Source organism: Ascidiella aspersa, chromosome 4 (assembly GCF_963924565.1).
Source record: "Ascidiella aspersa chromosome 4, kaAscAspe10.2, whole genome shotgun sequence".
Classification (NCBI taxonomy): Eukaryota; Metazoa; Chordata; class Ascidiacea; order Phlebobranchia; family Ascidiidae; genus Ascidiella; species Ascidiella aspersa.
In genome coordinates, this window is record NC_139450.1 from 10408809 (window position 1) to 10423401 (window position 14593).

At 35.8% G+C, this 14593-nt stretch overlaps 1 protein-coding gene across 1 annotated transcript; it reads left to right on the forward strand.

The window, feature by feature from the left end:
- Positions 1 to 1827: 1827 nt before the first annotated feature.
- On the forward strand, positions 1828 to 14407 carry LOC146147138 (uncharacterized). Its single transcript, XM_083387927.1, has 23 exons — positions 1828 to 1952; positions 2135 to 2340; positions 2398 to 2509; positions 2650 to 2744; positions 3124 to 3226; positions 3502 to 3676; positions 3742 to 3842; positions 3924 to 4008; positions 4897 to 4990; positions 5083 to 5192; positions 5781 to 5826; positions 5905 to 5942; positions 6263 to 6490; positions 6575 to 6611; positions 6707 to 6791; positions 7180 to 7369; positions 8186 to 8341; positions 9143 to 9418; positions 10165 to 10272; positions 11140 to 11233; positions 11410 to 11558; positions 12120 to 12301; positions 13360 to 14407. Exons 1-23 carry the CDS (start codon positions 1828 to 1830, stop codon positions 13490 to 13492), a joined length of 2928 nt encoding a protein of 975 aa, XP_083244053.1. The 3' UTR covers positions 13493 to 14407.
- Positions 14408 to 14593: the final 186 nt, after the last annotated feature.

The window sequence follows — 14593 nt, forward strand, 5'->3', positions numbered from 1 at the left end:
CTACGTCAGCTTTGTTTACGTTTTGATGCTGCCTTTTCAGCTAGATCAGCGATTCTTCACTGTTGCGCTGTGGAAGGCTGCCAAGTACGTAGCGTAAAATGGGAAAAAGTTTTAATAAATATTGGATATATATTTTTTAACATTTTTCTATTTTCGGCAATGTAATGAAAACTTGCAAAAAAATTTAAAAGAAATACCGGTATACCAAAAAAATCGCGCTCGCTTCGCTCTCCAGCTGCGCTTTGTCTTCAAACAATTAACAAACACTGGCGAGCTATACATTAACTTTAATGTTATCGCGTTCCCTCAAAGTAGTTTTATTACAGTTTTCATTCTCTTTGCATCAACACTTTACTGCCACTGTAAAATGTAATAATTAAACACGTTTTTAAGGGCAAAAATATCCAAGGCCTGCCTGGTTCACAGTTGTTCTAACGTTTTAATAACACAATTCGTAGTTATCATTTTGTGCGGCCCGCAAAGACCTTTTTAAGTTTGGTTTTGGCCCGCGACTAGAAAAAGGTTGCCGACCCCTGTGCTGTTACAATCGTTGTTTCAAAAAAAGCGACCAACTACAAAAAATGTTGTTATTTAGTACGAAACCTCAATGTCTTAATTTAGCCTATAACAGTGCGTTTTTTTAACTGTGGGTGATTTACGTGTCGTCTTGAGTATAATCGAACCATCGTTTAAGCGAATTTTATCAATGAAGCAGCAAAAACAAATATCTCACTGAGAAACGACAAACAAAACAACCGACATTAAATTTTTTCCGATTTTTGCATTTTTTAGTGAAATACCGGTTTAACTTTCAATTGAGCTATAAAAGCAATGCAGCCTAATTTAACAATATAAATCTGAAAAATTCCATCAGAATTTTTTGGGGGTACGAAGAACGCTCTGACCTGACGAAGGGGTATGAGCAGCAAAAAGGTTGGGAACCCCTGCAATATAAGTTGCGTTAAATTAACGACATATAAAAAGTCTTTGGTTAAATCTAAAAATGTAAAAAAGTGGGTCAATTATTGTGGAGCATAATCTTTGAATTGTAAGTAATTTTATCTAAGTTATGTGACGTATTATAAAACCAGCAACTCATTATTGAAATATACGAAAACTAAAAAATCAACGTTATATTTAATCAATAATAATATTTTTTTCATAAAATTTCGAATGCTGGAGTGAACCGCTTTTTGGTTCGGGTTCTCAGCTTCGGGTTTCGGAAGGTTCAGGTTCTTTCAAAATATGCGGTTCAGTTCCGGTCCGGCTCCTTTAAATCTTACAAAAAACGGTTCAGGTTTGGTTACGGCTCTGAAAAAATTGACCTAAAACCGGTTCATGAAGTTCCGGTTCGGTTTAGGTTCAATTCGCTGCTTTTATGTTTTATTACATTTCTGCTGTTGCCTGGCGACATCAGTTCAAATTGGGTTTTACCCTAAACTACAACCAGACTGCTTGTTTGGAATGCTGATCAAGAATATTTTTAGTTTGTTCACGCCATTTATTTAATTTTTCACATAGCGTTCTAATTGTAGTTTTACTTTAAACGCTAACTGAAATAATTGTACTAATTGTGTGCGCTTAATTTCAATTAACTGCATTTCGAAATGTTTTGGAGGGTTGACATTTGTTTTTGTTTCCAATCGTAAGTAACCAAACGTAAGTTGGCAACCGTGAAAAACGACAACATGAATTACACATTATTAAAAACAATGCAAACAAATACAAAATTAATGCGCAATACTTTTTGTTACATTTTAATTTTATATTTACTTTTTTATTTTTAAAACTAAACAGCAATCGTAAAATCTATGCAAACAATTTAAAATGTTTGGGTCTTCTGGCCCATGGGCTGCGTATGGCTTTAGAGAGATTGAAAAAGATGATGAAGATGATAAACATGCCAGTCCTATTATGGAACTGGGATTTGAAGAAACACAAAACAGGCACAAGTAAATTTAACATGTAAACTTTAGTCAGATTATGATGTTTGCATGTTATGCTGTAAACATCAAATTGTTTGATGAATTTATAAATAAACTGAGCATTTAAATATTAATCAAGTTTCAAGTACATATCTAATAATCACTCTAAACAAACTTTTATTTGTTTATAAACTAATTATATTATTAAGAGGCCACCGTCAGTTGGCGCCAAATCCACGACTGGAAAGGCAAAAAGAAAGAGTTCTTGGGGCAACAGTGAAACGAATGATATCACAGCGGATTCAGCTACAACGTGACCTCCTTCGTGGCCTCAATAAGGACTACGTCAGTTCTGTTTTTCATAAAGATCATTTGCTAGACCCGGAATACCTGGAATTGCAAAGTTTAAATGAAGGTATAATGACAGCTGAATATTGTTTGAAAAATTGTTTTATCTCTCTGTGTTCTGCAGGGACTATTAAAAGTGATCAAGATGATGCCTCTCTTATTAGTTACTCAAGGTTGCCAATGCGAAGCAATAAGGAGCACACAGTTTTAAAGACAAAAACTCATGCAGTAAATAGGTATATACAAATGAAGTTATAGATTAAACCTAACAATATAGAGAGTCTACTGATGCTATGTATCAAATAAATACAATTGTTTGTGAAATACTGTTTAAGTAACAATAAGAGTTAGTAAATAATACCAAGATGCTTGTAAGGGTTCGACCAAGAAGTGCAGTTACCTTCAGTAGGCTCCCAAATCAACCAAGAAGAAATTCACCCAACTTCCGTCGAGCTATTCAATCAACAAAAGGCAAGCAGTTAAATATAAATATAAGTAAATGAGTTAAAAATATGTATATATATATTTGCTTAAAATGGCATAAAACAAGCCCCAAATTTAAACAAAATTTGGGAAAATCAAACATTTTTGCATTTTCATAGAAAAATTTGGGCACAAAAGATAGCATGACCTCAAACCACTCTTAATCCAACTTTGCAGGAAATTTAATAATAATTGCATGGATATCATATTATTTTTAATAAAGCGAACAGAATGACCAATCAAGCCAAACATTTAATATGTTCTTGTTTATATTATATTAGCTTACACAGTTAAGGGGGACTGCTTGTACCTCTGTTTAATGATAACAATACTTAAAAAGCACCTATAACTTTTTTTATAAATTAAGGAGATCCAAGTGCTAGAGTACAAAGTGCCCCTGCAGGAAGAAGAAGAAAGCCATCACCAAAAAGGGCAAATGAAGAAAATGAAGCCTTAAAAGACATGCTAAGGTTCAGTTTTATTTAATACTGGTATTAAATACACCTAACATTTTATGTATCTTCATGAAATATGTGGTCATTAATGTTATTATAGTTAAGTAAAAAGTATTACTAAATATTACATTATTAGTTTGGTATTAGGGAAACTGTCAATAAATAATCATTCTTTTTTTTCAGTTTGCACATCCTCTATTTATAATTTCTTTACATATAGACTTAAAGGCAAAACTAGGCTTGCATATATATTTCTTTCTAAAAACAGTTAAAAATTATTATAATTTTAGACATACTCGCAGTGGATGTGAGTTTTGCCCAGTTGACTGTCGTCAAGTATCTAACAGTGCTTGGAGACCAACATCATCTACTGGCTTACAAGCTGTGTCTGGACCTAACCATTATCAGTATTACAATTATGATCGCTACATCAAATATCAGAGACCAAAATCTGCTATTGGACAGGTCTGATAAATTAGCTTATCTGGTTGAAATTTCTTTATTGACGATTTGTTAACTTTGTCTAATAGCGCCGTGAGTACCTGGAACGTACAGGAAGGTCAAGACAAGTGACACCCAAATTCACCAACATTGTTTCTTCATGTCGATTTCACCCAAAAGAAAGAAAAACGTAGCCTCATACTTTAAGGACCTTTTAAGTTGTCACTGTTTGAATATGTAATCTATTTTACAATGATACCATGCATTGCAGGAGTCCAGACAACAGATCACTTAGATCAGGTTCATCCCCCGAGAGGCCACACACAATAGATGCGTGGACTGAAGACACACAATTGGTAAAAAAGGTTATGGTTTCTGTCCAAGTATGCCATAAAATACACAAAAATACCTAGAATAGTGTTATTAAACAGTTTTTAATGGGGGCCACAAAATAACTTTTAATTTGTGTGGACCAGGGTTAATACGATATTTTAAAAAATGACCTCCTTATGTTTTCGATCCAATTAATCTGAAACTGAAAATACAAAAAGAGTGCACCAAAGTGATTTTTTTAACTCGAAAAAAATACTCCATTTTTCAAATCATACGCTAAGATTTTAATTGGACATTAATGGGAATCCTAAAAAAAATTCCACATACCCCTAAGGGCTAGATCAGTGGTTATTGACCTTTCATTCTTTCAGGGCCCATTTTCATTGCACAAAAATTCTGTGGCTCAATAAATTTTATGAAAGAAAAAACTTTAAAATAGGTTTAGAACTGAAACAACACAACCTATTTCAAAACAGAATATATATACATATATTTTTTTTAATATTTACTTAATAAATTTGCATTTTATATACATTCCTTCTCAATTTCTCCGTAGGAATTATTCCTGTAAAATTAGGTGTAGGTACTCAAATGAAACTAAATTCTTCAATAAATCTTGTTTTGTCAATTTGGTTTGTGGCCCACCTCAAAATATTTTCATGGCACACCAGTAGGTTGAGAACCACTCGGCTAGAAAGACTCCAGTTTAAAACTCTTTGACCTAGAGGAAATCTATCCAGGGCATTTACATAATTACATAAATTTCCTCGACAGGGTTACCATATACTACATACAGAACGTATACTACATGTTGCACTTTTTTACATCCTACTTAATATACGGATATTATTAAGGTATTTTTGCAAACTGATGAATGACATGGTAATTTACACCTTTCAATACTTTCGCAGAATATATACACAGAGAAAGATGGAAAATCAAGTGAAGATGAAAAAAGCCAAGAGGAAGAGGCAGGATTGGACGAGTGGCCAGAAGAAACTTATGGTAAGACAAATAATTTCTTTTCAACGGCTTGTAGAATCAATGTAAAAATCTCAGCAAAGGTTGCTCAGTAAACACATACCTTGTTTATGCAGATGATGAGCATTTCAACACAGACATGCGCATTCAAGCAGAGGCAGCATATGACCAAGCCAAAATTGATGAATTACAACCAAAGCAGCAAGACACAGTCACGAGAGTGCCAGTATGAGAATTGATTAACTCGCTGGTTACACTTTTTAGCAAACTAAATATAAGTTAAAAGTATTTAGGCTACTGCTCAGTACCGATGTATTTTCGTTTGATTAGATCACAAACTACTTTTGTGATGAACGCTGATAGTAAATATATTATACCTTACGCTGTTTCACTGCCTTGTAACGTACTATTACCTGAATTATGATCAACTGAAAGTTAAATAAAAAAGGACCACCATTTGACCTTTTGTCACTTGTGTTTACGACCGACCATGTGGACAAAGCAAATACAACTTTTTCAGAGAATAGTTTAACTTTACTGGTGCCAAACATGTGTGATTGATTCTCACTCCCTTTATAAAGTCTGGGCAAACATGATAGCATTTTGTTTGAAATCACTGTGGTCAACCACTCCTATCTCCACCGTTGTTGAAAAGTGTTATGTAGTTTGAATAAAACTGCTTAATGTTACGGGTCTTCTTCAGAAACTAAATAGGTAGTTAGTGCACTTCACACTCACAGTTCCTGTTCGTTAAGGCTTAGAGCAGAAAAAGAAAGAGTTATTTTTAAAACTGCAACTGTTGTGTTACTTGTAGACACCAACACCCATATCATCAAGATCTCCATCTCCGACTGAAAATAGTAAGTTCTCACAAGTTTAATATAAATGTTTACAATACTGGATGGTGTATAAATTAAGAATGCTGTTTTTGTGTACAGGCGCTGAACTTGGAAAGCTGTTCGAGACTGTTCCCAAAGTTAGTAAATATTGGTACTTTTGTGAAACAGTGTGTAAAATAGTGAATTGGTATACCTACCAAATATTTAAAGTACAGTACGTTTGTTTTTGCCAATATTAAAACTTGTTTATTTTTTATAATATTGAACGTTAAAATGAAATGTTTTATTTTTGTATTTATTTATCCAATTGCACTCTTGAATATCACAATATTCGAGTTAAATTTATTACATTATATTTTGTTGAAATTCCTGATTACAGCAAGCTGTTCACTTTTCTTTTGATCTCACAGCACATCGTTAGTCGCAAAAACATTTTATCCCGTTCTCTACTTGTCAGCACACTGACATGTTGACTGGGAGAGTGACCGGTAGCAACAACGAAGATGCTCTATCCGAACAGCCACCAGATGCAGAGGATTGTTCAATGATTAGGGTCGAAATCAGGACGCCGCCTCCCCTTCCGGTCCGACGAATACCAACACCTGAGGTTCAGACCGTCGATATTGTAGAACCGCGACAAGAACTCGTTATACACGACCCAGAAGATGACTATTATTTTGAAAGGGTAAAATTACCGACATGCAATACAAGCTGATAGTTTTTGCCAGGCATCTTTTATTTGCAAATGTATTTTTCATTTCCTTTTCAGGGGTCAGAAGATGGAGAAGATTCGTTATTGGTTGAAGGTCAGTCAAAGGACATTTTTTTAATTTAAAATCGGACGTTTTTCGTGGATTTCAATCGCCATGTTTAGGTTTAAATTATTTTTTTTCTAACCCAGATGTTGACGACAACGTTGAAGATAAAAATAGGGAGGAATCAGACTTTGAAATTCAATTTAAGTGCCCCCCAGAGGAATTTGACAGGTTGTGCCTTGTTTTACCTTAAAAACATATTTTCAATGTGACCCAAATTCAACTGCCAATCATCCAGATATAAAGTTATGAATTTGTATAGATTGCTCCCGCGGCAATAAGGCCACACGAACGTTCATTTTTTTTTATGATTTACGTATTTTTAAAGATGTGATATTTTTTACTTGATAATTAAACCAACTTGTAATAAAAAATCCTTCAATCAACTTTTAATAAAATTATAATTTACAAATCTAACTTTTTTCAAAATTACAATGTTTACAATAACCGAAACGATCTATTCTAGTACCCTCGAAAATAAAATTAGAATTTACAATTCTATTTTTTGTCAATATTCTGAAACGCAAAATCTGCCAACATATCCTCTTTACCATTACAGTGCCCCAGTTTCCATCTTAAAAACACCATCAATACAAAGAGAACGAAGTCTATCATCCAGAGTAACGTTTCAGTTTCCAGAGAAAGACAAGAAAATACAAAGCGAAGATGAATCGGACGATATTGTGCCAGTTAGTGTAACCGCAAAAAGTGAAGAAATTGAGGGGAACAGTGAAAATAAAGAAGATGAGGTAATGCTTTGCCAAAGTTGTGTAAGTCATATACTTTTCCCTTGTAATAACTAAGGATAGGGTTCTACAATACCCATACGGTTTTACTAAGTCCATGTAAACAATAGAGTTTCCCAATAGTTAAACTAGCGTTTCTCAACCGGTGCGCCATGGAAGGCTGCCAGGTGCGCCGCGAGCAAAAGGAAAAAAATAATGTATAGGACTTATTATATAAAACATATACTTTTTACGTTCCTATTGAGCTTAGCTCATTGATTCCACAAGCCTTTCAAGTAAAACCGCAAAAGGAGCTACAAAGCAACAATATCTAAATCAGATAATTAATCTATAATAGGCTACCATAAGTAGGCTTATTAAGACCACCGACATAATAACGCAATTTCGCATTAATAACCACGACAGAATAAGACCTAAACATGTCGAAATAAGTTCAAAATTAATCGGAATAAGACTTAAATGACAAAATAACGTTTTTAGTCTTAAAGGCTTGAGTCCCTTAAAAAACTGCAGGCAATTTAAGAGAAATACAGGTACACCTCAAAAATTTCGCGTTCGCTTCGGACGCAAAGTGCGCCGCCACGTTTTCATACGTCTCTAGGTAAAAAAGTAAAAAAAAGTAAAAAAGGTTAAGAAACACTGAGTTAAACAGTAATAATCGTCCCGAAAAAACAAACAAAAAAAATCAACTGTAGAAAATCGCATAAAAATTTCTATAAAGGTCTTGTAAATAAAAGCGTGGACCCCTTTACACGCGTAAAAAACGACCATACATTTTTATTTTCAAATAACCAAACGCTTTCCTGCAAAACTGACCAGGTCCCGTTTCTTCCGATTGAAGTCAAAGAGGAGGAACCCGACGTTCCGGCAGAGGAACCGGAGCCGGAGCCCGTTAGGCAGGCCACACCTTCGCCAGAACCAACTCTGCCGAAAGTTACTAACGTCCGACCGCTGATCAGCAAACAACAGACTGTGGTGGGTTTGCGTTGCTGTCGGCGAAAGTTTTCGTCCGCTTATGTGTAAGAGGCTGTCGTCAATTTGGATGACCCTCAAACGCCACTTTCGTGCTCCTGCAGTGGGGTACAGCTGCGTTACTGCGCCCTAAGTGTTGTCACGAGTGCCCACCTAACTTGTAGTACAGTTTCTAACCCAGCGTCGCTGTGCTGAATATTGAAGGTTGGAAACGGTTATTGCCGCGTAGTTTGTTTTGACAAAGAACTTTCATGGGACGTAATACATTTATTTTCAAAGAAAATCATGATAATTTATTTTGTTAAACATAGTGCTTTTTTATGGTAAAATATTGGTTTATAATGTTAGGCTATAAAGCATTGACAACAGAACTTATTTAAAGACTCTAATAGGAGAGGTACATATGTGAGTAAATAATTTACCGCTTTTGGAGTTTACTGACCTTCTGATGTAAGGTACAGGCGAGTGTCCGATGCTACACTATGCTCACTTAGCTGTGTCAACAAAACCGCGTAATCCTACTTCAAATGCAAGAAGGCATAGATCAGTCAGGAACCGAAAGAGGGTGCTCTTCCCTTTAAAATATTCGTAGACATTTTGTCCAGTACAGCTTAGTCAAAAAGGCCACTGAGCGTGTCACTGGCCATTTAAAATGGTAAATGTTAGTATTAGAGTAAGACATTCCTGATGGGCTTGGTGATTTAAAAACGTTAGCATTTTTAATTGTTATGCACTCCTGAGTTTTTGAACTTTTCCATTAGTTACACATTTACTTACGTTCTTTATTTTTGTACGTGTTTTAAGGTTATAGAGACGCCCAAAAAGGTTGAAGTTCAACCTCCAGTCCTTCTTTACGAAGAACCTACTGATGAAGCTATTCGCAAGCTTTTGCAAAATCCTGATTTAGGCGACTTCACCGTTCCAGCAAGCATTACAAAGGCAATTCAATCGGCCGTTCCTAAAAAGAAGAAATCCAAAGGTTCTTTAAAAGGAAAAAAGAAAAAGAAACGTGGAAAGAAAAAGAAGGTTGAGAAAGTAAACAAAAAAGAAGAAGAATCTCTGTTTTCGTATGATCCCAAAGTAAGAATTTTGTTGAAATAACCTAAAAAACTCATTTATTAAGAAAGCGTATTTTCAAAAAAGTGTGCTAGAGCTATTTTACTGCTTTAGATTACATACTTTTTAAATTTAAAAGGGGTTATTTTGTGTTTGGGAGTACGTGTTTTATTCCGATATCCGACATTCCAGGCAAAATGTATAATTCTACAAGTTCCAAAACAAAATACCGTCGTCGCTACAGTCGAAAAACGAAAATTAAACGTACGAAGCTGATGGTTTTAATTCGATAGGTCACGGTTGGTCATAGCATTGTTAAATCTTGTTAATTCCGTTTGTTTACTTGCCATTTTCTGATAAATATATCTTTCAAGGCCAAATACACTGCGTTGAATGGCCAACAATGACAAAAGTTCATATCGATTTATTTCGCTTTCGGGACGGCACTGATACCACTGAAGTATCTGACAAATATCTATAATACAACTTGACAGTGGGTTTTGGCTCCGATATGTTAATGTAGAAAAGCCCAAGTCATATTGCAATAATAACCACCAAATGCGCATTGGATTATAGCTAACACCAGTTTAATATTTATTTTGAGGGTAATTTGGCGGGTATGTTTTCGCATGTTGTATAGACTTATGAGCATATTGGATAAGAAACCTCGTTTTTCATATCGTAGGACAACAAATTCAATGATCTGCGCTGCTTTTACCAATATCGGTTTCGGCAATTGGTTGAATTATGAACGACTGTGCTTTCTTTAGGCACTAGATCCTGTTGAAATGGCACGGCAAAATGCTAGAAGTAGACAAAGGGACAAATCGGACCTGATCGGCGTCATGGCTTCCGTCAAGGAGTTTGAGGAGGTTTGTGTTTCTTTTTTCGTTTCCTTTGACTTTGCCAGCAGGTAAACGGCTTGTGGTCCAGCCAGTGTATTTGACTCGGCACCACCCTGTTTGTTTTGCCTATTGTATGACTGAAATACAAGTGCCACTCGCGAACGTGACATTTTAAGCCTGTTGCGCCTTCATTTTATACTTTTGGCATTTTAGTCTTGTCAATCGTCAAGGTTGTTCGATTTCGCTGGTTTGTTTGACAAACTAACTGACTCATCTAAAACCTTTTATCAGCTCTGCGTTTACCAGGGATAGCCGTGCGTATTGTTATTGTGGCCTATTTGTTTTTCAAAACATTTTCCGTTCAAATATTATTCTATCACTTAGCCGTTGAATGTCTGTTACAAGATGGTTTTGTTGCCCAGACAAAGGACGACAGGGTTTATTGGTTTAGTGGAAGCCCGGCTTTAGGGGCAAATGATAGTTTGGGACTCGGAGACGCTGCCCGATAGGCAGTGAGATTGTGGCGGTTTTAGAGATCGAGCTGTCACAATAGTTCGGTCGCTTATTCGTGTCGGATTACGCTTTTGAGGTATGAAAGATGGCTTCTTGGAAGCTCAGAGAAGAAGTAAGAATATGGTGTAAAATCGAGTAACGGTATAAAGTGCTAAAGTAATATATCGAGAGAAAGTTGAAACACCCTTAGGCAATTTAATTTTAATATTTCTTAAATAAGTTTTGTCATGGGTTCGACATTAATGGAATTCTCGATGTATTTTTGCAATTTTAGTTGTTGAGCCAACCAGCCAGGTTTAAATTTGATATTGATTTTTGAGCTAATCAAATAGGCTCAGTTGTATTTTATTCATATTCAATAACATCAGGATTGTATTTTATTTTTAGAGAATGAAAAACAAGCCATGGCTTTTTGGACGAATGGCTCTTTCCAAGCAAGTGTGCAGATTCTGGCTTCCAATGGATTTACGAGAGCTAGAGGGTTGGTAATTTTGAAACACAAAATGCTGTTTAAAAATTATTTTATTTTGAAATTTTGTAAGTGGCTAAATTATTATTCCATTGAAATAGCTTTTTAACTGTACTGCAGCAAATAATACAATGTATAGTTAATATTTAACTAGTTAACACCATTTAACTAGTTAACATATGTTTTAGATGTTAGTCCTTCCCAATACCTGTCGCAGTATTGCTTCGTTTGCAAGAGAAGAAACAAATTGTACACTAAAGCCTTCGAAAACCAACTGCTAAAACGAAAAAGCAAAGACAATTTAATCGAAAGCAACAAGACGACGTTGGACGTGAAGGTGACTTGCTTAAGTTATGCTGGAACTCTCTGCATTCTTCAATTTTTATTAAGTCTCCCATATCAACATACCGCTTCATTTTAGTCTATCTTTCATAAGAGGGAATAAATTGTTTACTGCAAGTAAAAATGCATATACAAACAAAATAAACATAATTACAAAAGCGAAGCATGTTAGCTTGGGGGGATATAGCATTTCTTTTCAGAGATTACGTCACAAAATTACTTTAAACCGTGACGTCACCATATCACATATTAACGTATCGTCTTAAAAAAGCAACCTTAGGAAAACACAACGTTCGTTTATTTTGTGAAACTTTTGGATTTGAGATTGTTACCTTAAACACAAAAGTTACATTACAAAGATTTTCACGACTCGCGCAAAGCGAAAAAAATGCCATTTTATCGTTGTATTTGCCAAAACCTGCATTTGCGAGGGTGCGATGAGACGCATGACGCCTTTGGACTAAAATCATATGTTCAAAATGGGCAAAGATATATTATAAACCGGATGAATATAAGTGTGCAGAATTCAGCTACCTAAATCAAACGCTGATTTCAGGAAACGGCGAAGGCGCTGCAGCAGGTGCACGCGGGATGCATCAGCGACGAGCAGATCGAATTTCTGCGGGACCTGGTATGCCTGGACACCCGTGAGGACGCCCAGTTCGTGTCCCGGGCAAACTGCAAGCTTTTTGCGGCGCTGTGCGGCTTCAGCGAGCGGCTCTTCTATTCCCATTTCGTGTAAGTTGACTGCCGCACAAAAACGCAACGTTGGGCTTATGCCCAGACTTTTATTATTTTGTTTATTTAAAATAATAATCGTAGCTGAGGAGTGGCCACTTCTGTACTCTTAGACTCAAATTCCTAAAGTATTTTTTTATTAATTCTGCAGTTTTATGGCGTGTGATTAACGCAAACGCAGTAAAGGTAATCGAGCGCAAAAAACGGCAGAGCATCAAACTATCACTTGTCTAACCCTGGTATATTGTCTTAAATTGTCTCCTTATAAATTAGGACACACCTGTTATACTCTAATTTGGTTTAATTTTATTGCACAGATTAACAGAAAGTTCATTGTTATAGTCAAAACTAATTAATTTTTCTACGGAAAATGGACCGTATTTCGCCCGGGTCTAATCTATAGGTCACTCATATAGACCGACTTGGGACTGAAAGTACGCAAATATATGTGGCCCGTGACATGCTTTGGTTGTAGACCCGCGACAATATATTCGTACGAGTAGTTCTATGGCCCATTTAATAAATAAGATATGTTATTCGAACAGTCAATTTGTCGAGCGTTTATAATCCGCATTCATATATTTGGCCCGTGGGTAGGGATATTCAATATGGAACATTAGGTTTCAAATCTAGAATACCGAATAAAAAATATCGAATCCAAGTATATTTTTTTAATAATTATCTAACTTTTATTTTTTGGGGTTTGGGGAATTAATTATAATATACTTCGAAACACGCCATTCGCGTATGTACTACTATAGCCGCAACTAACTGCGGTAAAACAAAGAAATTATATGGGTTTCAATTACCCGATATAAACTGCAAATTGAATACGAATCGAAAACTAGATTGAAGACGAGATTTAAATCGAAGGATTCGATATTCTATTTCGAACAAACCTAGCGGGGGTGACCCGGATACACATATGATGCCCGTCGGTTGAAAAGTTGCCCTTTCCAGGTCTAGTCTAGAATCTATTTTTATATGACCAAACAGCAATCGATTTTAATTGGAATGTGTTTCTTACTGGTAGAATAAAATATTTCTGGTTAACACAGAACGGAGGATACGGAAGAGAGCGAGAACTCTCACCGGAAGCGAATCGAAGCCGCTGATTTCGACGGACTCGACTGGCGCCTTCGTGACGTCAAGGTCAGCCCGGAACTGCGAAGGTTTCTCTTCACGCTGTAGATGCAGTAGTGAACCACGGGAGACTTTCAATAAGTACTAGGCACATTTCATGACAGGCGTAACTCGTGTGCGTTTGGACGAAAGTATCGTAGTCAAAGCTCGCTTTCGCCGCGTTTATTGTTGCTAGTTTGCTGTTCAACAGTCGATGGTGTTCGTCGTATTTTCGCTTGCACACAGTCATGTTAATAGCTGGGATTGCTGGAAGTATGTTGCACAGGTTATGTCAATTACCTTTTATACGTCGTGGCATATAAATACACAAATCGCCTATAAAGTTTTTGATGTCGAAAAATAAATGCATGCTTGTAAAATGGTGCGTACAAATTACGAATGTTATTTTGACCTGCGCAAAGCATTGTGAGCAGTAGCGTCTTTATATTTATAATAATTATAATTTAGGTAATACCTACTAAAGTTTGTGCCTTTTGATAGGCGCGATTCCACTTAAACGGCTCTTACGGGTAGCTTTTAAAGACAGGATTAATATTTTAGATCCAATCGGCGCTTGTTAATTTAACTTGTTAACGTTTAAAAATGTCCGCTATCATCCATCTTGAAATAACCATTACAATTATATCCTTGACAAACAGTTTTAAGGCCACTTTTCAATGTTACAGTGGGATGACAGTTAATTTCACAATAAGCCCAACACACGAGCAATCCGTCACGCCTTTTTAATGGCATCACATTTTATATTATCATTTTTGTACCGTTTTTGTTGCAGAGAGCTGAAATTTACTTTACTTTTTAAGTTGTTATAGTGACAATTGGGTTAATAGAATAACCATTCTATGCACCGCACCGTAAAGATAACAACGCTCTACATTGACGATTTTTCATTTATCATATACTCATTTCGTATGCAGTGTAATGTGATGCCGGTGCTCTAGATTTCATAAGTTAATAAACATTATACATTTCTTTGTTGCATGGGTTTTACTTTTACCACAATGCATTTTTTACAGCGAATGTTAAATGAATTTTTTTTTTTTTTTTTATTAGGTTATTCAGTGTTTCGCAAACAGAGGCATAAATAATAAAGGATCTTTACACACCACGCTTGTGATTATAAAAGCCCGACTCCAAATAGAGTAAAGTCCA

Bases quoted from the DNA above. Each gene is read 5' to 3' on its own strand.
- LOC146147138 (XM_083387927.1), top strand. From the start codon at position 1,828: ATGTTTGGGTCTTCTGGCCCATGGGCTGCGTATGGCTTTAGAGAGATT. The intron at 7,370-8,185 runs GTAATGCTTTGC...AAAACTGACCAG, and splicing joins GTGAAAATAAAGAAGATGAG to GTCCCGTTTCTTCCGATTGA. The intron at 12,302-13,359 runs GTAAGTTGACTG...TGGTTAACACAG, and splicing joins CTCTTCTATTCCCATTTCGT to AACGGAGGATACGGAAGAGA.